The 27,235-nt window shown below is 34.1% G+C and overlaps 1 protein-coding gene across 3 annotated transcripts in view; it reads left to right on the top strand.

Annotated features, from left to right (window-relative positions):
- Positions 1–27,235, top strand: part of LOC142352042 (uncharacterized) — a 128,596-nt gene that overhangs the window by 66,454 nt on the left and 34,907 nt on the right. For all 3 annotated transcript variants that reach the window (XM_075404387.1, XM_075404389.1, XM_075404388.1), the window contains 3 exons: positions 13,721–14,459; positions 15,821–16,965; positions 25,616–25,803. In XM_075404387.1, coding sequence (XP_075260502.1) covers positions 13,721–14,459; positions 15,821–16,965; positions 25,616–25,803 — 2,072 coding nt within the window. The remainder of the gene's footprint in view (positions 1–13,720; positions 14,460–15,820; positions 16,966–25,615; positions 25,804–27,235) is intronic.

The raw sequence follows: 27,235 nt of genomic DNA, 5'->3' as shown, positions 1-27,235 counted from the left end.
TTATATCGAAGTCTTCTGTGTTTTCTAGATACATGCGATTGTGACTATATGAATGAGTAGTTAGAGCTACTTTACTTCTAAATTCTTCATGACATTCTTTACATATAAACCTAATCTTAGAATAGATATTGTTTTCAGTTTCAGTTTCTGATTTAGTTTCTGTTTTAGTTTTAGCCATAGTTTTAATAATATTATCATCTTCATCCGGATTATACACCCTTTCCGAGATTTCTTCTTCTTCTTCAGACTCAAACATTCTCTCCAATAGTTCCTTATGTTTGAGATCATATGATTGATGCCTGTATAAAGCCTTCTTTGATTCAAAGGATAGATTACAGACATCGCAGAAATTTATGACACTAGTATTAGTTGGTTGAGACATGATGTATTTTTTTAGGGAAATAATCAAAAAATCAATTTTCGAAAGATGAAATTGAAATGCATTAAATGTATAAATAAACCTTGGAAAGAATGTTGTAATAATTGTAAAGAATTCTTGTTATGTATGTAAAAATATGGTCAAAGTGAAAGATTATATAGAGCAATTGGGATATCATTATTCTGATCCTGATCAATGTCTAACATGTAGTATGTGTAATGTTTATAAACATATATCATTATATAGATTTAGAAATAGGAAATGTAGACTATGTATTTATCTTCATAGATATAGATATGGTCACACTAGAAGTCAATTCAGAGAGCATGTTTATAAGTATAATATTCAAGAAGACACAGAAAAACACTAATCACTGTGTTTCCACCGATCTCAGTGTTTTTGACTGTGCTATTTTTTTCATTCGCAGATCGAATGAAAAATGCATGTCATGCTAAAATGGCCGCCACCATTGACAAAGAAAGCCACCACCACTAACAGAATGAAAACAAGTGAAATTTTCGAATATAAGATACCCTTAAAAATTAGCTAGTGAAGTGAGTATTTATTAAAATCTTTATTTAATTTTTAATAGATTATACAAATCATTCAATTTAATAGAAGGATTTAATTATTATTTTACTTTAAAAAATGTAATTACTTGGGAAATGATAACTAATTTTAAGTTAAAAATCATGTCAGAATATTCTAGAAAAAAGAATGTTCTAGAATAATTCTTCATGTGGGGACCTTTACTCTCCACAGCATTTTTTGGCTATTCATCATGAGTTTCACTTCGCTACAAAAACCTGTGAAATGATACATTAATATTGTTCAGTCAGCTTAATATTAGACTTCAGTCAGCCTAATAATTAAAATTAAAAGTGTTCAAGCATTCTGTATTTGCACCCTCCCCCACAGTTGCCATTAAGAAAAGTCGAGCAGTACTGCCGTAGCGTGGTAAAGGCGAGTCAACCTTTTATCAAGACCTCCCAAGACTTGGCTCAAAAATGTAGCCAGGTACATAGAATCACTCAGTTAAACATCATAGATCAATCGTTTCCTGGTTAAAGTCAAAAATTTTAAAGAAACTTGTTTCTTATTATCCAATTCTAAGCAATTTTGAGTTATTTTCAGTCCATCTGATTCTATTAAAAAACTTTGTGAGATGATTAACCTGATTTATTTCAGTATAGTTTGGCATATCAGATATGAAATTAGGCTTAAATCTAGCTTTGAGAACTTTTGGATATTAGTGTATGAATTGCATAAATTATACTAGCTATGTACATTTTTGTACACAATTGTGCGCGTAGTATGTATTTATAGTGGTGAATATAGTAGTGGATAAAACAAGGGATTCAACAAACAGTAAAATTTGGCCCGATTCAACATGCGCGATTAGCGTTAGGAGAAAGGGAAAAATTTTACTGGTGGGCGAATCCCTTGTTTTATCCACTACTGTCGGCTCCACGAATGACCTAGGAATTGATTCGGAGGTAGTGATAGGTCTTGTGATTTTTTAGTCGTGTTGACTCAATTATAAACACGCACGAGCCTAGAGCTTGCTGCTGAAGGAAATCAGAACAACACTCAACCAGCACAAACTTAAGCCGCTTCATTTTCAACTGATAATTTCTCTCTCTCTCTCCCTCTCTCTGCTCTAAGAGCAAAACATCTACTCATCCGCTAAGCGGGAATAACAGCAGCGATTGTAAGTCTGCCGATTTTATAGCAAAATAGATTTAGAGTAGTATTCGCATCCAGCAGAAAGATGGATTCAATTTCCTGATTAAGATTAGATATCCCACCAAGTTTTCAAGTAGGATTTACCCCCATTTTGTGCTCTATCCTTTCTACCTGTTTAATAATTACCCTTTATATCTAATCAATTTTATTTCATTGTATTCCTGTACTCTAGGAGTATGATTTTGTTGGTACTTTAAAAAGTACGATTGTTTTCTTTTCAGCAGAGCTAGAATTCGTTTTAACCTTTCTTTGTAAGTGTATTTTTATTTATGTTTGACAAGATGTCGAAACGATCCTACAAGAACACAACCCCCACACTGCCAGAGGAGCAGTATGACCCCTTGACCAACTGGATGGCAGATCTTCCACCTCTAACAAAGAAAACTAGAGCGATCCATCCTCGCCAACGTGTGGCAATAACAACAACAACAACAACAAAAAGAGACAACATCAACCACAACACAAACAACAACAGAGCCAAGAGCCCCAACAACATCAACAGCAGCCGTCAAAGTCAAACGCGTCCATTTCTGTCACAAAACAGCCCCTCAATGATGGTTTACCAAGAGGCAACAATTTCCCGCTAAAACCCAGACGCCTCGAAATGCAGTTCGAGAGAGAGATATTTCCCTTGAAATAAAACCCACCGTTCATCACTTCGCTGGACTATTCACTAAGACCTGAATACAACCAGTGGCGAATCGATGACACTGCCGTAATTCAGAATTTGACAACCTCTTAAAAAAATGTAGTATCAACTGAAGTGTTGCCAATCCAAACAAAATTTTCCCTAGTTCAATAATTGAACGAATTGAGGCTTAGAGCTAGAAACGTCAGCGAACGAAAAGATGAAGTTGAGAACGAGATGCTGAAAGTTCGCTCAACTTTCCCCTTTGAGCATCTCACAGTCTTCCCGAAACCCGAAAATAGTCACAGTGAGGAGGAACCTAGCTGTGGAAACGACCTTGCTTTCAAAAACTCTGAATTCAGAAAAAAACTCTGGGAGTCAGAAAATGCTCTGATGGACTTACAGTCCAAAATGAGCAGAATGGAATTCTCGGCACAAACAACAGTGGACGAGAAAGAGCAGCTGCGGAAGAAATTGCTAATTTCTTCTCAGACGGTTAAAATCGGAGACCAGCAACAGTCAGATCTCTTATACAAATGTAAAACTCTGATTGAGGCTAATAAGCTGATGGCCGAGGAATTAAAGAAACTAAGATATGAACACAAAAAAGCCCTCAGCAAATGAACTGCACAACTTGAACATTCTCAATTTCGTAATTTATAAGTTTAGCTTTGAAAGTCTCTTGTCACGTGTTAAAATTCAATATTTAACCTCTTCATTACTAGTACCTTTCGTGCGCGCTTTTGCAATTCTTGCATTGTCGTGCAATACGTATACTGCAAATTTGTTTAACATTGTATACCTATTAACCCTCATCAGTAACTCAAAGTTGTAAACTTTTAACCTGTTTTTATCTTAGTCTGTTGCTTTTTATTTTTTGTAAAAACTATTATTGTTTCTTCAATAATCTTAATGTAAACTTTGTATGATAGAGCACAATTGTTCTCTTCTTTAAACCGGGGTGAGCTGTAGTATTGATAATAGGATAATTGCCGCCGCAATTACCGATACTACAGAGAGTATAATTATTTAACCGTCGAATTTGTGAACACTTTAGACTTAGTCTAAACTGACGGAGAGAGAGTCTATTAAGAGAGAGAGAGAGAGAGAGAGAGAGAGAGAGCTATGCTGCGTGAAATGCGTTGAGTGAAAGAATATATTATTCATAGCCCAATACTGCTGTGTATTATTTAATACACTATATAGGCTGGCGGCTGATTCTTTGCCGCTGTTGATACGCGTATTAAGTGAAGGATACTGAAGCTATCAAGGTCGCTCTTCACAGCAGCAAGTCTGAAACGAATATATGACTAAAGACGAATACTAGTCGGCTCCACGAATGACCCAGGAATTGATTCGGAGCTAGTCATAGGTCTTGTGATTTTTTAGTCGCGTTGACTCAATTATAAACACGCACGAGCCTAGAGCTTGCTGCTGAAGGAAATCAGAACAACACTCAACCAGCGCAAACTTAAGCCGCTTCATTTTCAACTGATAATTTCTCTCTCTCTCTCATTTCTTCTCTCTGCTCTAAGAGCGAAACATCTACTCCTCCGCTAAGCGGGAATAACAGCAGCGATTGTAAGTCTGCCCATTTTATAGCAAAATAGAGTTAGAGTAGTATTCGCATCCAGGATTCAATTTCTTGATTAAGATTAGATATCCCACCAAGTTTTCAAGTAGGCTTTACCCACAAATTGTGCTCTATCCTTTCTATCTGTTTAATAATTAACCTTTATATTTAATCAATTTTATTTCTAGCAAATAACACTTAGATTTGGAAATTAGCAAAGAACATTGTGAGCATATAGTGAGACTTATTCTAGCACTTAATTAATGTCGCTATAATAATATTGGTTTAGCTCTAGTGTTGTAATTAAGATCAAGCGAATAAAAACCCTACAACATTAGAGTTAAAATTTTGGACAAAATGTCACTGAATATTGACACTGAATATTGACTGACTATGGCACGAAATCATTAAGAATATAATTTGACGCTTCTGGCTTGCTCACGGGGGATCAGCAGTTTCATCGGAGTCAAGTTCTTCTAGTCAGCTCTGCTGTTAGCTCGGACTGAACGTCAAATCAATACTATCAGTGAAATTGTAAGAATTGGATCAGTACTGTATCAGAGCTCTGATCATTTCGCTTTTTGAACTTGGCACTTCTTAAATCAAATTTTAAGTCTTGGCAAGTCTTGAGTCACGTCTTGGCTAAGACTTGAAAAGTCTTGACCAAGACTTCACGTAGACTTGGCAAGTCCTGAGGAAGTATTGACATATCTTCACAAGTCTTAAGACATGAAAGAAGACATGATCAGTACCAATTTTCCAAATCGAGACGTGGATTTCACCGCAGAAGTACTGAGGAAGACTTTAAACTCGTTTCAGGAGACAACGTTGATGGTTTTTTGATCTAAGAACTTGAAATCTGTTTACGCTATCGAGATGCACAACGAAATAGAACCCAGGAGTTTGCAATTGCCTTGTTTGCTTTTTGTGCCGCAGCAAGCAACTTTTTGAAAATAGTTTCCTGCTGAAAGTGACTTGTAAGAAACATCAGTAGCGTGATCAGGTATCAGTTTGGTGATAGAAAAGTTAGTATTTAAACTCAGATTTCATAGTAACGCAAAGATAAAATCGCATTCGCTCCGACTTAAAAAATTTTTTCAATTGTTAATACACCTGAAAGTTGCTACGCATAAAATTGGATAATGAATGCTTAAAACTATTGGGTCTAATATTGGAACTGAATTCAGATAAACTGACGCCAATGTGCCTTAATTTTGGAAATTTCTGAGAAGTTTTTTTTGTAAGCACCGGTACATTATTGTGAGTTTCGCTGTTGCCGAAACTCACAAAAATCAAATAATGCCTACTTCAAACAAATAACGCCCACTTCAAACAAAGGACCATTTTTTGTCTTAAAAACACAGTTTTTTTTTACCAATGCAAAATTTTTCAGTTGTAACAGCAGCCAAACAAGACATTTGTGCCAATTCTCAGTTAACGACAAAAAGTTTTAGTGTGTTAACACTTATACAGATTTCCTAATTACTAGTAGTAGTAGTAGTAGTAGTTTAAAGACTTAATTTCCAGCAAGAGGAATACATAGTAAAAGAAAGAGATGATAGTACAAATTAACAAAGCACAGTAGCAAACCAAGATCTGCAGTCCACACAGCGACATTTAAGAAAATATGTACATGGTTGATAGTAATCAAAGAAAGTGTTTTGGCTATGAGGAAATTATCTAAATTCTTACAAAAAATATTGAAAGATGACCTAAAGTCAATGACGTTGATAGAAATTAAGTAATTGGCGGAGTGGATAGTTCGACTAAGAAAAACAGTTGTCAGTTTTGAAGTTTTTGTTCAACGGTTGTTCAAAAAAGGTTTCGACTGATCCTCGGGAGCTGAGTGTCGTACTATTGACATGTAGCTTTAAGTCACTCTCCATTGTTCCATGCCAAGTTTTCTATAGTAGAATAAGGTCAGCTCGCGCAATTTGATACCAAATTGGATACAAATTTAGTTTTGAAAGTGTCTCGTTGTAATCCTCAGACCTAATAACCCAGCGCAACAATTTGCGCTGAAACTTTTCTAACACTTTCAAAATACCTGTTGTAACACATCAAGCTTGGTAGCAGTAAAGTAGCACAGATAAAATCATCGTTTGGTACAACGTTTTCTTGCGGATAGAAACTTGAAACGGTATGCTTCTTTTCAAAAAATTTAAAATTTTACTACATTTCGCCAGTTTCGTCTTAACATGTGTTGTCCAACAGATCTTCAGTAACTAGCATTCCCAAATCCATAATCTCTCTAGTGAAAAAATTTCCGCTTCTCCTAGAAATAAGGGAGACTGGCTGCATTTAAAGTTCATCGCTTTACACATTTCTGGATGAAATTCAAGTTGATTTTTGCGTGATCATTCATAAATACCATTGATGTCAATTGCAGACCTTCGAAACAATCAACGCATAGCAGCTTTAGGTCGTCGGCATATAAGTAAACATGGGAGTTTTGCACATGGTCAACAAGATCGTTCATGTACAAGATAAACAGAAGTGGTCCAAGGACACTTCCTTGTGGGACACCAGATGTTACAACGGAGGGCCTAGAAAAACAAGATCCTATACGGACACTTTGGTGTCGATCTTCGAGATAATCCGAAAAAAGATGAAGAAAAGCGTCGTCAAAGACAAATGCTGCCAGTTTTGTTAGTAATTTATGATGCGGAACGGAATCGAAAACCTTTTTGATATCAAAATAGACGCTAGCACAAGGGAAATTTTTGTCAAGATTGTTGTAAAGAACATCAAAATATGAAATAAATTGAGTAGTGTTGCTGCGTCTCTTCATAAAACCGTGCTGAGCGTTTGTGACTAGCGGCCTAACTAGTGGATACAAAAAATTGAACAACATTTTTTCAAAAACAAAAGAAAGCTTTGGAAGCAAGCTGATCGGACGATATTTTATAACGTCACTTGTTGAACCATTTTTTTGTAGCGGTGTGATATATGAGATTTTCCATTCCTTAGGCCAATGCGAGGACTTTTGAATAAATTGAAATAATGCCATAACTGCTGGGGCTAAAACTTGACAGCCATCACGAAGCAAGAAAGATGGTACTTGATCTGAGCCCATGGAAGAACTGTCATCACATTTGCTCAATATTTTTTCAATTTCCAGAACTCCAATAGTAACATCTTGTAATTTAATACTCGAATCTAAAGCTGTTGGAACATTTTCGTGAATTTTACAACTATAGACAGAGCTGAAAAAATCATTGAATGCATTTGCCTTTTTATGGTCAGTTGAAAAACTGACACCGTCGTAATTCATCACAGGCGGAAAAGCGCTAGTTTCTTTGAGAGTCCTGAGTAGCTTGAAACAGTCATTCCTTCTCGTCAAATTACATTTCTCAATAAGAAGACTCGTGTCAAGTTCAATTGACTCTGAAAGCTCTTTCTGACTTTCCCTCATTTTTAATGAGTCCGATAGTGTCCAATCTTTTTTCAGCCTTCTCTTGATCGTCTCGCTTCTATTTAACAAATGCATAGTTTGCGAAGAGTAGAAAAACGGAGCTGATACACGCTTTCGCCGTTTCTTAGCTATCGAAACCGAGAACGCTTTTTTCAGCTCATAATACCATAATGAAAAGAAATAAGAGGTTTTAATTTGGAAAGTTAGAAGTTCGTACAGCGAAAGAAGCTCTTGATTAAACGCTTGAATACTGAAAGTTGATTTCGAGTAAGTAGAGATGCGTATACTTCTGTAATTATTGATGAGTGGAACTTGGAAAATTATTGGAAAGTGATCTGAGAAAGGCTCTTTTGGGAGATGGAATGGAGTTGACTCTAGAGAAGTGAAAATGAGATCTAGGCAGATCCCACGAATGTGCGTAGCCTCATTAATTATTTGATTTAGACCTAAGTCCGTGAAAAAATCCAATAAAACCTTATCTGAAGAAATAGACGAGGAGAGACATGCCCAAGCTACCTTGGGCATGTTAAAATCACCTAAAACATAGAGCTCGAAATTCGAAATCAAACCACGTTTAAGGCAGAATGTATTAAAATTGTTGATGTAAAATGAAATCGATTCCATCAAAATATGATTGCTAAAGAAGAATTTCGAAGACGGTGGCGGTCTGTACACTACAATAAAGAACACAGCTTTTTCTATTTGGACAACTGCACAAGCAGCTGAAAAGGGGTAACTGTCTTCTGATATATCAAATACTAGATGGGACATAGCAGTCGATGCTGCTATTAAAACTCCGCCATGTCCACCTTTTTTTCTGTCTAAGCGTGAAATAACAGTGTGTGATCCACCAGGAAATATTTCAGAATCTGTGATCTGGTTATCGAGCCAAGTTTCCGTAAGGAATATTAAGCTAATTTTTTCCACCTGCACTACGTTCAGCAAACGTTTTTCAAGACAATTGATAGATTGGCAATTTACAAGTAGACAATTAGCATTCGTTGTTAGTCAATTTACCGATTCATTCAAGTTCACCAGGTTTCCCTGGTAGAAAAGTTGTAAATTTCTGATTCGAAAATCCTTTTTACTTTCGCCTTCACCGATCATCTGAAATCTCTTTGACAGAATTTTCTTTTCCAATTCTCGATCGGATTGCGTCAAAAACTTTTTTGATATACACTGGAATGCGAAAATCTTTTAGATAATGGATGCGTGCAAAACAATTTTCCATGAAATGTGGACTGTTTGTTGTAATCAGAATTGGTCTATAAGAGCGTCTTTCATTGTTAGCAGGGTTTTTGAACATTCCAAGGCGTCTTGCTTGCACAATATTTCCGTCTGATTTTAGGCCTATAAAAGTGATAAGAATTGTTATAAGAATTTGCATTTTCGGGCAGACCGTTAATCAGAAACTGCATTGGCTCATTAGCCGTTTTGTGCCCCTTAATTTTCTTATTCGTTAGAACAGCATCACGAAGAGATGGCAATGTCTCGTTGAAAACTTTTTCGAAATTGTCCTTGATATGATTAGGCAATGCTAACTCAATAGTTTTTGGTATTTCAGTACCGATTTTAGCAGACAAGGCAACAGAAGATTTGTCAGCAATTTTATTCTCATCTAAGGTCTTTGTCAACTTAGCTTTGGATGGGAAGAGCTGATCACTATCACAGGTATCACAGATCCATTTGCAGTTTTTCCTTGCTCCAAGCCAGTCCACATCGTCAACTGATAGAGATACACATGGACCATGGAACCAAAGCTCACACTTCTCGCATGATATTGCCGATTTATCATTGTCTTTGATGTTCCGTTTACACACACTGCACTTGCAAGCGTTTGACTGTCGTGTCATTGTTTAGAGCATAACCAATATGAAACTAGGAGAAGCAGTTTGCATTGCAGTCATGATGGCGTTCTTCTAAGTAATTAGAGGCAAAAGTTTAGAACATTTGTTTTAAACATTTATTTGTCCAATGAAATGCTGATTTAAAATTTCAAATTTCAGCAAGGTCCTATTATGTTTCAAACATTTAAGAAATTGATTTGAATTAGAGCTACGTCATCAATGGACCAAATAATTTAATTGAATTTTTATCCTAATTATTTGAAAACCTGATTCAACATAATCTCACAACAGTCAATAGTAACTGAGGGCAAAATACCCGTTCAGTTGTTTTAAGTTTGAAGACAATGTTATTATATAACCCGGGTTGGGGTCCCAGAGAATCTCATCGATGGATCATACTACGCTACATTTCCGTTTTACGACGTGCATACAAAGTTGAAAGAAATTGCTGAAAGAAGTTTACCCTGAATACCACTATGGGTGACACTATGGTTTTTCCAAGACTTCCGCTTAATCATAAAAGACAAAATTTAAAATTCAATATTTATTATATTTATATATAACTAATAATAGTTAATTCTCAAAATTACAAAGATACATGGATAAAAATTTTGGGTTGCTATAAAACCACATTAAATCAATAATGAGATTCAATTTTCATAAATTGACGACCGTTCTATGGGTTTGTAGTTCTATGGAATTTCGTTGATCCACCAATGAGTTATTTTTTATTGATTTACGCTTACTCGTCGATGGAAGCCAATGGGAAGCCAACGGTGGTCCCTTTGATCGTTCTGAAAAATAAATGCTAACAAGGCGGCTCTGTAATGTGCGATCGCACATAAAGATCCAACCCCGCTCATCCCCAATTTTGGCATAGTTGTCTACCAAATGAGGAACAGATAGAAAAACACAAAAAAAAATTCAAGTATTTTTCAAAAAAAGAAAAAAACTGGTGTATGAACGAAAAGAGAGCCTCCAAAGCAAATAACTCAGTGGAGTAAAAAATAATGCATCAGATTGATGAGATATGCCGATTTTAAGAAATCGAGCGAAGACGAACAGCAAAATCAAATAACAAAAACAAACATTAATCACATCAAAAAATTTGTCCGTTTTAAAAACAAAACTTAATAACAAAGTCAAAATAGATAAAACTGATAAAACTGAAAATAAATAAAATAACTTGTAATGCACCCAAAAAAATGGTTATTCACCAGTTCATAAAAAAGCAACAATTAGACAAAACAGAACAGAAACTTTAAAGTTAGAAAATTCGCTGAATTTTAAAAAAAAACAATTAATTTCAAAGTAATGAAAACCATTAGGAATCAACTAAAATATCCCATAGGTTTACAATTACCAATGCTTCTATAGAAGGGAATTAAGAACTCTTGGTATTCCATTTTTTATGCAGTTACAAAAAGAACAACAAATAGACAACAAACTAAAAATCAATTAAAACTTGCCAGAAAATGCTTTAAAAGCCGTAAAGCCATACTTAGGCCCCCACAATATGTTCGATTTCACCTTCGTGGAAATTAGATAATGTATTTTGTGGCCGCTCATTATTGAAAACAAGCAACAATTAGACAAAAAAGAAAAAAATGCAAAATTATGTAATACTTGTTTTTTTTTTCGAAAAAAATTTATTTCCAAAGACATGAAAGCCATTAATTAGAAAATGAAAAAGTTGAATATAGTCGTCCACTCTATCAAAGAAAACCTTTGAGACCTGCAATTATCCGGAATATGTCTTACGTCTACAAAAAGAACGTAAAATATGACAAAAAACAAGAGTTCATTTACTTTTTTTGGTGAAAAACCCGTGCGGAAGCCAGTAAAGTCATAACGAATTCTCCTAAAACTTTAGATTTTGTGACACAAATCCCTTTTGAAAAACTCCCTTGTAATTTATTATGTGACCTCTCATTAATGAAACTAGGTAACAATTAGACCAAAAAGAAAAAAAAGCAAGATTATGTAAAACTTGTTTTTATCGAAAAAAAGTTATTTCCAAAGACATGAAAGCCATTAATTATAAAATGAAAAATTGAATAGGTTCGTTTATTCTTCCAAAGGAAGCGCTCGAGACCTGCAATTATCCAGAAAATGTCTTACTATACAAAAAGAACGTCAAATATGACAAAAATCAAAAAATTAAATTACTTTTTTTTGTGAAAAACCCGTGTCGATGCCAGTAAATTCATAACGAATTCTTTAAAACCATTAAATTTTGTGAGACCAATCTCTTTTGACACCTTCCCTTGACAAAAATAATGTCATTTTTAACCTTTAATTAATGAGAAAAGGTAACAAACAGACAATAAAAGGAACAAAATTGCGAAGTTGAAATGTTTTTTTTTCCATTCTGGAAAACAATTGTTTTCAAAGTCATGAAAGCCATTGTCTATCTTCTATTATCAGAACATGGGCTCAACTACTCTACCAGGAAAAGCCAAACAAACCGGGTCATTGTACAGGAAAATGAATACGACTAAAAAGACAAAGTATAAACGACAATTAAAGACAAAATTAAAAAATTCAGTTAAATTCTTCGAGAAAGTACTGTCGAAGCGGTAAGGAACCACAATCTATATTTTTAGGGACCTAAATATTTTTACTTGTGCGTTGTTTTGAAGGCAAAAAATGTGTATATGAACTGACAATAACGTGATAATTTGACAAAATTAGAAAACATGAAAAATTGGCAATTACCTAAAAATTAAAATAGATTTGTGAAATCTAGTAGTATCAAAGCCAGAACACAATAACTTGAGGCATAAAAGCTCAATAAAGACTAAATTTGAATTCAGCAGAAAGATGAAACGTTTTTTGATTGCTGACACTAAGCTACAAGTTGACCAAAGTCAGAGAAAAATGGAGGCAAAGTTCAATAAGCCATTTTTTAATTAAAAATCAAATATTTTAAAAGTCAAAACGACCATAAGCTTTCAAGCAATCAACCAGATAAATTAATTTTGAGCCAATTAGGAAGCCAATAGGACCTATCACTAGTGAGCTTTGATTTGAAGTGTTCTGTTATTTACTTAATATAAAAAAGATCTAATTTTTTTTTAAAAAAAACCGACTGATGACAATCCGAATTATTTTTGGATTGTAACGGTCCAATATTGGTACAGAACTAGTCCGGCTAAGGTTGATTGTCCATTAGGAATATTTAATTTTTGGAGTGTCGTTGATATAGATATTTCGTTTGTTAAAAATCAAAAATAAATGCTGCGTTTTTGAGAATCAACGATTAAAGTTAGCAAAAAACGGCAAAGTTTTATTTACAGAGCGCTCTCAACGAAAGTTGAAGAGGAATTAGCCCCTTTTTCATTCTACAGAGATTGTGTTAGTGTTGTTTGGGTGTGCATTTCCTGCAAGTTTAATCAGAGTGGACTAAAGACACTTATTTCGTGCTGTTTTTGATGAAAAAGTTTGAATTTTGTGAATTTTTTAGCCGGAATTTGTGACAAAAAAGTTAAATGAAAATAGCCGACAATGTAATATGTCTATAAACGTAAAATCAACATCATTTTCAAGCAAAATTTTATCAAAATTGGCGAAATTTTAGTCAAAGATTCCGAAAAAAGTTGAATGAAATCAACGGAATTCACTCTATTTTCTCGAAAGTTTAAACCTCGATATCTCCCTGTCAAAAATGAAAATCAAAAAAATCTTTTTAATTCCATATTCTACGCTGGACAAGCTTTCTAATGATACCAGTCTCAACTCTCTACGAAGGACGATGAATATGTCGATCGGCCAAAATTGACTGAACAAAAAAAAAACCCAGTTGAGTATATAGTTCCTCCCCCCCTCAAGAGGGGTCGGAACAGAAATCCAAATCTTACTCTTGAAACACTAATTTCGGATATAAAAACGATTCATCCAATATTTATACTGTTAAAAACAGAAAATAAACAAAAAAAACGTCCGGAAGAAAACAAAAGTTACGCTTTTGCACTTTTTCAACAAAAATTGCTATAGTGACAACGTTTGTGTTCGTCTAGAGTCATGATTCTCAGCCAGAAGCCGTTTTAATTTTTCTTTGAGTCAACTAAGCACTAAGCATGTAAAATAATTTTATGATAGCTCCCTCTTGAAAAATCGACTTGTTTTTTAGTCCTTCAGTGAATTGGCCGAACTAGTCGACAAACAAGTGCAAAACAAACAAAAACAACTACCAATTAACGACCTGGTAACCAGATCTATCTCCAATTTGGAGGTGTCTCTGGACGCCATTTCAAATGACACTTCATCGAGTGCAGTTCCTCAACTGCGGGATGCTATTGCGAACATCACGCAATCATTGAACTCTCTCTTTTCTGCAATAAAACCCGAAAACCTTAACGATGGAAAAGGCGCAAACAATTCCGAGCACAGCAACAGTGCCAAAAAACAAGCGGCACCCGCCCAGAATCGAACGGGCGGAACCCCGGCTAGCAGTGATTTGTCATCCCCTGCTACTGGCGAAATTACAGACAATTGTGATCATCAGATTTTAAATAGTCCTGTTCAAATTTTATGTCAAAAATTAATCAAATGTGCTGAACCTAAGGATATTTGCACGAATGTTGAACCAAATACAAAAGCAGAATTAAACACTGTTAAGGGCAACTTAGTCGGTACAACTATTGAAAACGTAAGCCTTTTTGGCGGATCCGATTACCTAGTATCAGCCAGTCATTGGTTGGTTTCGGTGGCAATTGCTTCAGCCAATCAGAATAAAGGGAAGAGAGATATTGGGAGTGACGTGAACTGGTCTGATGTGCACGCTTTCGCAGCTGATATTGAAAGTGAACTGGATCGAGGGATCGAGAGTCACCTGGAAATGATAGAAGGATTTGCCAAATTGCTAACTGGTAAGAATACTCTGTAATGTTTGAAATTTCGGACTGTTTCAAATTGTTATTATGAGAGACACACATTTCGCATTTATTTTCAAAGAAATGTTTTGATATCGGGTACTGTGAAAACAATTACTCATTTAACATTTCTCCGAATCTCTTCCTATAAACGTTTTGAACATTTAACGACCAATTTTGTGCGCAACGCAATAGGATGAGCAATTTTTAAACAGTATTGCGGCTCTGTAGATAATCTTAAGATAAAAACTGAGGATGATCATTTTGATCTGATTGCGTATAACAGTTTTGTAAGGGGCGACATGCTCGAGATGGCTTTTCTCTTTCAGTCGATGTTCGCCATTGCAGATAGTTTTCTAGCTTTCCTGTTTTTTTTTCTGCTAAAAAACTTTTATATGAGAATAAAACTTTTGTACAAGTACCAACTGTTTTGCGTTTCAGTTGTTTAATTTTTCCCTGATGCGGCTCTATCAACTTGACATAAAATGTTCCTGTAAGCTTCCAAGACCTAACTCCAAGTCAGTTATCAGTACTAGGCAAGTCTAAATACCAGTCATATTTCGTTTTTCAGTTCTGAGCAAGTCTAATCGCAACTCTTAAAAGTCTGGCAAGTCTTGACCAAGAATTGGATAACACTTGCAAGTTGATTCGCAAGTCACAATCAAAGTTTCAAAAAATTTTAAGATAAAATTTTGAATTGCAAAAAATTTTCTATCTTGCCACGTTTCCGGGATAAATTTTTGGCCGCTTTCTCAGATTGCTTGTAAAACACCTCAAAGCTATCCGAAACGATCAAATAGATTTGGATTAAGACTTGCCTTGACTTGGATCTAGACTTTCCTAGTCTTGGTGGGGACGTTTATCTAGACTTGTCGATTCTTGGCCAGGACTTCGATTTAGAATTGTCAAGGTCTTGGCCACGACTTGGATTTAGACTACCAAGTCTTAAAAAATTGACATGATTATAGCTCGGAATCAGCATATGCCTCTTATTAACAAACAACAAAATTATTGCATTTTTTGCATCTAATTAAGCATAAGATTACAAAAATTTCCCTACAACCCTATAGCCTTATTCATAAAAAAATCTTACGAGCAATCTTCTTAGAGAGGATTTTTTATTTTGGTATTTTTGTGAAAGAAACATTGATGGTTTTTTATGCAGGCTATAAAACAAGCAGCTTTGAAGTACAATGAAAATAATAGTTCTAATTTTCAATTTTAAAATTACACCTTTTGAATCGATCCAGCTGTGAGAAAAGGTTGAAGTTCAGCCCAGGATAACTTTTGAAAGTTTCTTTTTTCGTTAATTTTGTTTTCCTGTCTTGTAATCTGTGTGTAATTGAAAATGTGTTTAGAAAATCACGACGAAACGCTTCCTGTTTACTGCAAAGAAATTTTTGAGCTAGCGGAGCGATTGACCAGGATATTCGAGTCACACCGTTTGAAACATTCTCAATGTATGAGTACATTGTTGGACAAACTATCTTCTTTAAATGGCCATCAAAAAACTTTCAGTCACGTTTCTCAACTGCTCAGCGGTTCATCCGATTTACGCAATGCTGGAAGTTACCAGAAGTGGTTAGACGTCGAAATTGACAATTCTGTTTTGCGATTGGAAAATTACGACATGCAAAAATTGCTTCATAAATCGTTAAGAACAATCGAGAATTACGAAAAAGTAGCTCATTCGAAAAAGGAGAACTCTCATTTTGTCGAAGAGCTCAAAGGCTGGTGTGAAAATCATCCACTAGAGGGCGGAACGGATTTGTCGTGTCAGATATTTTTGCATCCCGATGTTGAAAATTCAAAAGTAGTTCAATCAACATCTTTGGGCGAAATTAAGTCTTATGCTCACAATTCGAAATCAAACTTTTGTTCGAACTCTAAACTAACTGATGACGGCGGTTTATTAGCTGCTAATAATGCTTATAACCAATCAGGTTATGATGAAGCTGCATCTCTAATTCATTACATAATCGTCAAAGCGTTCATTTGCTCATCAGTAGCCAATACGAATGCAGGAAATATCAGCCATTTAGATGGAACAGGATTTCAAGTTACATTATTACCATCGCCAATAACAAGTTTAGAATATACTTCATTTTCAAGTTTGATTCTTACAGCTGCCATTTATTTAAACCAGCTGCAAAGTTTGCTAAGCAGATTGGGGAAAAATTTCCCAAAAGAACTCAAAATTCTCAGATCACATATAAAAAACACAGCTGGGCAAAATATTGACAACATATCAAAACAGCACGAAAGTGCCGAGAAATTTCTGAGCGTGTTATCGAATTCGGAGATTGCTAGTACTTTGCAGAAGATTGCAGACGGCTATACAAAACAGTTCAAACGACAGAGAGATAAATACGCGAATGCGGTTTTGAAGTTACAGAAACTGAAAAATTCACCAAGTGAAAACAATTCTGGTTTTGTTTGCTCAAAGTGTGCTTCTAATGGTGAAAAGATGAAACGGGATGTGAACGGTTCTCCGAATGATAAGGTCAGTTCCTATAATGATACGAAAGTCTATAAAAAAGCCGACATCATCTTGTGAGATCTCTATTTTTATATCGATATCTTTATAGCCCTATATTCTAGGGATATCATTAAACATCCGAGCACCCAAGTTGAACACCATTAATGCTTCTTTGAAACCACACGTAAGATATGTATTAATAGTGAGGTTTATTAAAATCGAAGTTTTCTCGCTCAGTAGAGCTTTGAAATTTTCTTTATTTTTCTATTTCTTGTACTGTTTTCACTGGTATGTTGCTTACTCGCAGTACAATTTGACCTATTTGCGTACAACTTCAGGGGCAGAATTCCGTTTCCTGTCAAAATAAGTATTAGTGACTCCATAGCGCAGTTATGGTGACGTCACAGACTATAATACGCCACTAATTAATCCAGTTTTCATCCCCCTTCCATTACTTTTTGGCCAAATTTCTTTTTTTTTAACTGTTTTCGAAGAATAGAGTAAAAGTTGATTAAGCGAGTATGCGGTATTCGTTACATGCTTAAACGTGATTTCTGTTTTCAGTATTATTATGAGTGTGCAAGTTAGATTTGAGATGGTTTTATAGTCATTTCAGGCGGTTTCTGAACCAACTATTTTATTTAAGCCAACGTTCTTCCAAAATTTTTTACTGGCAATTTTTTTAGCAGTTCAGATAGTGTATTTATTGGAAATAACTATTAGGCAAAGTTAAGTTCAGCAGTTGTAAGTTTCTTTCAAAATTTTGGTTACTATTGCACGACCCGTTTTTTATATTATTTGTCATCTCAATCAGACCGCAAGCTGAGAAAAGAAAGCTAGCTCAATTTTAACGCATGATTTTTTCAGATAGGTAGAAAATGTGAAGACTGAACTTGTACTTTTTTGATTACAACTCTTCTGAGCGAATTTATGAAAATATTTTACTTTCTTAATTGAAATGTTTTCAGATAGTTTAACGATGACCACTTCGTTCCGCTTGTTTCTGGTGTTCTTTATTCTAATTTTTTTCCAGTTGTCATTTTTCTGTGCAACAATTTGCGTTAAATCTTTTCTACATTATTCAGTTGTTTGATTTACGATTAGGAAAACAATCCCCCGAAACATCTTGCCCCCAACAAACTTCAGGTAGGAAAAAAACCCAAGAAAAATTACCCCTACGGAAATGAACCCCCACGGAAAAGTTGTCCCGTACAGAACTCCAAATGTAAAACACTGTTGGACAATTGTTAGTTCCATATTTTGTATTGCTTCCTCGCTTTAGTTCAATTTTTTCAAGAAAACAGCTAAAAAGTCAAGTAGGGAACGGATAAGTTAGGAAAAAGGTTACATAGAGATCATCAAAATAGAAATGAGAATTACGAACTGGTAACTCAAGTATAACAAACGAAAATTCAGTATACAAGGATTCAGCATCCAGTGAACTTCAGTACAGAACCATTTCAAATTAATCACGTCGCTGAAAACACTAATAAATCAGTTTCTTTGAAGTATAAATATACATCAGTATCTGTAGTCAAAACCAAAATATTTCTTCAGTCTGCGTTCAAAATATAGAGAATTAACAGACAGTTCCGAAAATCATATAGATGTGACAAAAAAGAATAATAACCCTAATCATTTCATTTTTTCTGTGTAACTTTTAAGAAATTTTAGGCTTTCTTTGCTATATTATTCAACATGCTTTTCAAAAAGTATGATTTTGATTTTGTGACATGTTACTTTTTCCGCAGATTTTCATTTTTTGCAGCTATATCAAAAATTTAGGTCGTATATAACAAATACTAGTGCCAGATCATCGCATAGTTAATCTTTTGTTTTGCGAAGGCTCTTTTGTGTGCGCAGTGGAACAAAAGTTCTACTTTTGCTCAGTTGGTAAACTAAATCTAACTGTGCGGTGAGCTGCATGTGAGCTTCGGGGTACCGTCCTCAAAAACGACTCTAAATCCCAAATGTAGCTCATAGCACAGTTCAATTTATCTTCCCTTTTTATTAGTTTGTGTAATTGTTCCGACCCTCACTTTAGTGGGGAGGGAGGAGGAACTATATAATCAAATGGGTTTTTTTTGTTCAGACAATTTTGGCCGATCGATATAATCATCGTAGAGAGTTGTGAGTGGTATCATTAGAAAGCCAATCCAGCGCAGAATATGGAATTAAACCGATTTTTTCAATTTTCGTTTTTCATAGGGAGTTATCGAGGTTTAAAGTTTTGTGAATAATTGCTGTTTTTTTTTTCACATTTTCAGTATTTTTGACCAAATTTTCGTCAATTTTGATAAGACATGTCAAAATTGTTAACTGTACTGTTAATGATTTCATCTTTAACGATAGAAGACGGGTTACTGAGTTGTTCGATCCAAGTTTTTTTGGCTAGAATTTTTGCTAAATTTTTGTAAAAATCAGACTTTTTTCGAGAAAAAGGGGACCACATTTGCTTTTATTTTAGCCCACTTGCTTTAAATTTGCAGGAAGTAGACACCTTAAACTGCGGTCGAATTCTTCCTCAGGTCAGAAAAGAGCTAGTTATAATCCCGCTGGCTTTAAGAGTCTTCTGGATAAAATTTTTACAAGTTTTTTTGCAAATTTAAACCCGATAATTACAAGAAAAACTTTATTTATTTTTGACAAACTGAAAAAGTTTTTTCAAAAACTGGTCAATTTCCCAATCATTTGATCAAGTGACTGTCTGTTTAGACATGCAGCAATACCTGGGCTCATCTTGATCTCACCGTGGATCCTTACGATAAACATTTTTTTAGATTTAAATGTTGTTTTTCAAAATATTTCCGCTCTGTAAATGATTTTAAGTAAATTACTGGCAAGAATCTCAAATCAGGGCTCAATTAATGTTAAATACTATTTACAAAAAACGTCCCACGAAATTATAATATGGTTTCAGAGTTAAGCAAATGGTTTATATGGCTTTGACTAATTGTTTTTGTAAAAAATTTTATGGCGTTTTTGCTTTCTTTTGTTACTTTTTTTGCAGCCCCATGACTTAGTGTCCCCAATCAATGATGCAGTTATCGTTTTGGGAGTAATAGATGAACCTAGACAATTCTTTCAGTTGTTATCTTATGTCTCTGTTATGTTTTGGAGTATATTTGTTTTAAGAAAAACTCGGTGAATTTTTGAACTCTGCCACTATTTTATCTTATTTCTCTCAACTTCGGGCGCAGCCTCAGTAAAAACAGGCAGAAACCAGTTTCGTATGAGCAAAAAGTTTTTGTTGGAAACGGTTTTTTTATTCAACTAATGTTTTCCTTGTTTCGATACTACGAAATTTCAAATATTTTTTTTCATTCTTTAGCATAGTTGCATTTTTTTAGTCCATTTTGTTTCCTTCTCGAATTATCACATTGTTGACAAATCTAATTGATGGAAAGCGTAATAGAAATACTATACAGCGTATCTGTATATGTTGTTTGTTTTTTTTTGAACAGTTTGCTTTTTGGGCTGAGACCATGTTATCTCGAAAAGTTTTGTGGATTTTTTGTTGTTTTTTTTCTATGTTTGTCTGTCCTTTTGTTGTTGTACGCCGTATACCTGATAACGATAGGTCTCAATTGCTTGCCCAGGACGTATAATTCCACTAGATAAAGATTTCAGTTTATAGCTGTTTGTTTTAATGACTTTCAAATTAAATTTTTTAAAAAAAGTTTTTTTCTTAACTTTCTCTTTTTGCTTTCAATTTGGTCACCATTTAACTCAACCTCACTAATTAGAAGTCTCAAAAACTTTTGATGAATCAACCACTTTTATCGCGTTTTGCTATACGTTCTGACTGATTGCTTCGACCATTTATTTTCAAAAAAATTTTCGAGATTTCTATACTGTTCAGTTTTTGGTATTATTTTGTTGTCTTTTCTACGTTGTCCTTTTATAGGGAAGACTCGTTTATGTTAGGATGAGGAGAAAGGGATGATTTACAGTTTTTAAAGGTGACATTTTATAATTATAGTGTCTTGAATAGTGTGATATTGCAAAATTGTTTGAAGTTTTCGCTTCTTTGTGTGTTTGTTATGTATTTGTAATTTTATGGGGTCGTGACGTAGTCTCATTAATAACAGGCCCAATTAGCTTGCTGAGGTTTTGCAACTTAATCCATTTCTTGTTAATGAAATCTTAAATCTGTTCTAACTTTTGGAATTACTTGTTTACAAAACCTTTTTGTGTTTTTGAGCTTCATCATTTTTTAAAAAACTTTTTCGGTCACATTGTAGCTTAGTCTCTGTAAAGACAGGTCACAACCATTTGCAATGAGCTATAAACTAACCCTTATAACAATTTTAGCTTCAAACGTTTGTTTCTGGGCTTTGTTACTACTTTTACTACGAGATTTCATGAACTGTTTGAGATTTTTATATATTTGTACATTTTAGAGGATTTTTGTTATCTTTTTGGTTTATAACAAAAATCTTAATTCCCATTGTCTTTAAAATTTGCACAATTGACGACCGGATAATGGCATGTCTCAATCGCTTCCTATGGAGATATAAACGAAAACTTCAGTGATTTGAGGTGATATATAATGACATTAATAACTGTGAAGTTACATGTTTTCAAAAATAGTAACATATTTTTTAACTTTGCAATTCTTTGCTAGTTTTGTTCTTTTTTGTCGACTTGTTAACCAGTCGCATGAACAACTGGTCTCACTTCTGCAAATGAAGTATAGGTTAAACTGTTTTGTTTAAGTTTTATCTGATGCAAGTTTCGTTTGATTATGATTTTTTATTGTAGACATCGAGTAGTTGCTGTAAATGATGTTTATTTTTTTTTGAGTTTTTATTGTCCTTTTTGGTAGTTCCATTACCAAAAATTTTCATCGGCCCTCTAGTGTGGTTTTATTGTTTTCATTGGTTGTTTAATGAATGACATGTATGTTTTTGATCTCTTCATCATTTGGTGAGCGGGGTCGGAACATTATGTGCGTACGCACATTACCGAGCCTCCTTGTTAATACTAAAGACTTCAACCCCGATACTGTTCGTTTTTAAATCGTCGAATCAACAATCTCCTCTGGCAGTGTTTTAATTAAATGTTTTTATTTACAACAAGGAAGCTCAGTAATGTGCGTTCGCACATTAATTTCCGACCCCGCTCTTCTACATTTTTCACTTAATTGTCTACCAAATGAGGAAGAGATAAAAGGAATTAACATATCAACATATCATTAAACAGACTACTAAAAACATGAAACAATCTACTTTAGAGGGATTATGAGACCTGTGGCTACCATAATATGACTACCAGGAAAAACGGCAAAAAAAATCAAAGAGTTACAAATATTAATTACGACCAAAACTCCTTGTCCATTTTTTGAAAACCACTAATAACCTAATCAAAAGGGCATCAGATAAAATGAATACTAAGAAGATTAAGCGGTAATTTTTGGAACAGGATGTGCGACCTTTCCTCAATGCGGCTTGGCAACACGTCGACCAGAAATGAGAAAAAGCGGCTGAGGTTTATTAAAACATTGCATTTTTAAAATTGTATTAAATTCGAAGTGATTAGAAACATTACGCATCAAATGAAATCTTTTTTGAGAGTTGGTTATACCTCAATAGAGAGCGACTGAGGCCTTTCATTATCCAGGATATGTCATACGACTACAAAAAGAACGACAAACACAGGCAAAATTTGCACGAAAAATTATGCACGAATTTTGCATGTCACCCCAATCAACGAAGTAGTAAGGTGATCACTAAAAACAATAAAAATGTTCGTTTGCAATTTTTAGAGGTGACAACATTTGTAAGTCAAATGACGCCCATTATCGTGATACTGTGAAAAGAAAACAAGAACCTACAAAAAAGGGCAAATTTGCAAAAGTCACGAAAATTGGTTTTATGAAATCTGGTTGTTCCAAGAAGAAAAAACATTTGAGGAAAATAAAATTGCTATGAAGAGAAAAATTTGTTTCAAAAGGTAAACGATGTGAATTGTATATAGAGATGCTTAGCTACAATTTAACAGAAATAAAATTGGCAGATCTCAAAAATCTATCTACTTTTTTTATTAAACACAAATAGTTTAAAAATTCATAGCCAACAAAAGCTTTTGACTAAAAGAGTAGACAGTTTGTCTTGCAACTACTCAGAAAACTAATTACGACATTGTTATTAATGAGACTAAATCATAAGATTATAAAATAACATTAAATGCAAGCTGAACTAATAAGTTTCAAAAACAACTTTACGAAACCACAGTTTTTAAGCTATTAAATTGATAAGATATTAACCACGAGAATACAACATCTTCATTGGCGACTTCTTTGACTATCATGACGTCTTTTCGTAAAGCGACTATCACAAAACAAGAACAAAAAGAACCACAAAAACTGAAAAGTATCTAAACTTCACGAAATTATTTTGAAACAAATTGTCTAAGCCCTGAAGACACCATTTAAAACGTTTAAACAACAGAAAAATTATCGTTTGGTTCAACAAATCATTAAAAAATCTCTAAATAATGTGGCTGATTTACAAAAAATGGTACAACATTGTAAAAAACGAAAAAAACGCAAACCAGAACAAAAAGGGATAAGTTGAAGAATACTAATACTCTTTTTTCTCTTAGAAATTTAATTCGAAAATCAAAACAGTCATTAGTTATTTACCGATATCAATTATTGAAGTTCAATTTTTCATCTATAGTTGGCCACTGAGACCTTTAATAACACAATTTTTGGCATATGACAACAAAAATTAACAGCAAATAAAGGGCAAAAAAACTATACCAATTTCTGCAAGAGAACGGTGGCGCAGCCATTCAAACCATATGTTACAAAAACAAAAATTATGTTCAGTTTCAAATTTTGTAAAGCTTTTTTTCACTTAGATTGTTAAATAATGCTACAATTTACAAAAGAAACAAAAACAACAGCAAAAATAGCCTATTATGCACAAAATCAGAAATATTTGTATAAAAACTCATAGAACCAAAAACAAGAAAACCTTCTGTTAAAGCAATCGGCCACAAATCATTTTTTATTCTATAAAGGGAAAGGCTGACTTGTACTTACTGAGAATAAGCAAAGTGTTGACTAAAATAATATAAAAAATTGACAAGTTCAAAAAATCACAAAAATTTCCTTAAAACAAATACATTCAATAACATAAGAGACATTAGATTACAACAGAATGAATAGAAAAAGTTCATTTGCACCTCTTGAGGAAGAAATATTGATCTTTGAGTGGTCAAACTTCAAAATCAGACTGCCAAAAGAATAGCAATTGAAGGCAAAAGACAAGAGTTCAGATAAATTTTACTAAAACGCTTCCTCAAAGCCATAAAAACGCTTTGGTTCTCTGAAAACAAGCTGTATCTACATTTGGCCTCCATTTTACGTAAATTGGAGCTGTCATTATTGGAGCCGTGAAAAAATGTCAGTAATTAGCATTAAAAGAACAAAAGCATTTTTTTTGAAAAAAGCCAGCATCAAAATAAAAACCAAAAAGTCTCTGATTCTAAGAGTCCATGATATTATCGACCCTCACTGAATTTGTCGCCCGCCCTGCAAACCGAACAAGTGTTCCAAGTATTTGCGAATCAGACCAATGGTTGAGTGCAATTCTTCAAATTTTGAAAAAGAAGATGCATTTTGTATAATTATCGAGTTAATTCTGCAAAAAACGGCAAAGTTTTAATTCCAGAAGACTTTCATACCGCGCCTAATTGCATATAGCGTTTTTTTTTAGATTAGGAAGTCTGCGTTAAGGTTACTAGGTGACTAAGTCTGGCAAACTTTAACAAAGTGGACCAAAAAAGCATATTTTCTGCCATTTTTTATGAAAAAAATTTGAATTTTGGGAAACTTTGTCAAAAATTTTAGCCAAAAAAACTTCAATCAAACAATTCAGCAACGCTCTGCTATCTCTAACGGTAACAACAACACTCTTCCGTTAAAAATTTTAACTTATTTTGAATTATATTAGCGAAATTGTGTCAAATTTTAGCAAAAATTACTGAAAATGTGAACAAAAACAGTCGAATGTTCACAAAATTTTAAACCTCGATAACTCCCTGTAAAACACGAAAATTGAAAAAAATTTTAAATTCCGTATTCTACGCTGGACGGGCTTTTTAATGATACCACTCACAATTCTCTAATATGAATATATCGGTCAGCCAAAATTGACTGAACAATAAAAAACTCAGTTGAGTATATAGTTCCTCCCTCCCCACTAAAGTGGGGGTCGGAACAATCATAATAAAATAGGAGTAATGTAACTCTGAAAATTAGATCGGGCAGTTTATATTTTGACATGATTAGAGAATGTAAAACGTGTGAGATAATTGTAAAACTGTCTACAAGAGTAGTGAATTTGCTCTGGGTCATTACTGAAATACTTCGGGTGGTGATACCGGGTTGGCCCAAGTCTGACAAGCCTATAAAGTGAACCAATCTCTGAATGAGTACTCATTTGCAATCGGATATTGTTTGGCCGAGTACTTTTTTACACTTGGAATTCCGTACGAGTATATCAAAACCACATAAGTTTTCCTATCACAGTCATTCGACAGCTTTGTTTTAGTTCTTTTTAAAACTTTTTAAAATTAATTTGAATAAAGACAGCAAATCTTGCTTCCATGTATCACCGATCGTTTTTGCAGTATAGTTTGTTGCATGTGTTTGTTTGCGCAGAGACAAGAAAAGGGAGCAGTTAACCGGGTTGATTTGAAGCTGAGCCCAATGGCCTTAACAGTGAGCAACAATAGCAACAGTCCTACAACAGAACAGCTCCGTGAAGACCTAATGAGGACTCTTGAAAGTGTGAACAGTTACTCTCAATATGTGTCTAAACTTTTACACCCGGATGTTGTCTTTAACAGGTAAATATTAATAACAAACTTTGTTAGCGACCAGAAAAGTTTGCGATTTCCGGGCTGAGATTCCAGACCCAGGAAGCTCTGATCAGACCGTTTCCAAAACTTTAGCCTCTGATCAGAGAGAGTTGGCACCTATGAGCATACTTTGTCATCTAATTAGTCGATTTTCTATAACTTGACCTCTGATCAGACCCTCAGCTACCAACATCAGGACTATTTTGCTCACTTAGCCTTTGCGTGGCTCAGAGTTTTGGGACCCCAGAACCAATTAATCACCGAGCGTGTGCGACCAAAAATTGGCTGATCAGAGTTCTCTTTGCTTTGGAACCTCAATCCTTGTCATTTTCAAGAAAATATAGTTGTCGAGCATGAGCTTGCTTCATCTTGAAAAATAAGGGCGTCGATATCTCGCAAAAAATTCTTTGAAATTATTTTCAAGTATTATTTAGTTCAGGGTGGATAATCTTGTAATACATAAAACCCTTAATATTTCACCTTCAGAAAAGTTAATTAAAATATCAATAAGCTCTGCTGGTGGTGAATTTCAATACTACAAGCAGAATTGCTAATCAGTCATATAGGTTTCAAGATTAAGAAGTGACATTTCTTTCAAGAAACGCCTTCGGTGATAAATTTTAGCTGGGGGAAACTATGCTGTTGAGAAAAATTGCTCAGCATAACAGGTTATCACATTGAAAGCAAGCAACTGTTCCGTGCACCAAAAAGCATTGTGTAGGGAACAAACTGCCTCTCAAAAGATATAAAATAAAATCGCGGATAACATTTTAGAGAATCTTAAAACAGCATCTGTTTCATCAACTTAAACTTGTACAGATCGACAGAAACATTGGCTACCTTAGAACTTGCTGTCATGTCTAGCAGAAAAGCGATCGTCAATCTCCATTTAAAATTTTGTACAACAAACTGGAGGGTAAATGTTACTTTTGACTTGGAAACTTTAACCATCTGTTTGTTAAAGTAATATTTTTGTAACAAAACATAGGCGTTTCTACTCTTTACCTTTAAAATCATGTGAAGCTTTAATCAATATTAGAATTTTTTTGTTAAAATAGCAGAACCCTTTGCGAAGCGCTACTTCGGTTGTAGAATATAAAAGTTACACTTCAGGATGGAAAGTTTTCGAGAAATTTTAGTTATTGAAACTTGATTTCTCCCCTAATCTGGGGACTACCAAGCTGGTTGTAACCATGTTTGGTTGAATTCAATATTATTATTATTATTATTATTATTATTATTATTATTACTATTATTATTATTATTATTATTATTACTATTATTATTATTATTATTATTATTATTATTATTATTATTATTATTATTATTATTATTATTATTATTATTATTATTATTATTATTATTATTATTATTATTATTATTATTATTATTATTATTATTATTATTATTATTATTATTA

This window comes from Convolutriloba macropyga, chromosome 13, assembly GCF_964194025.1.
Source record: "Convolutriloba macropyga chromosome 13, txConMacr16.3, whole genome shotgun sequence".
In the NCBI taxonomy this organism is placed as follows: Eukaryota; Metazoa; Xenacoelomorpha; order Acoela; family Convolutidae; genus Convolutriloba; species Convolutriloba macropyga.
The sequence above is the reverse complement of the archived record's forward strand: the minus strand, read 5'-3'. Positions and strand labels throughout refer to the sequence as shown.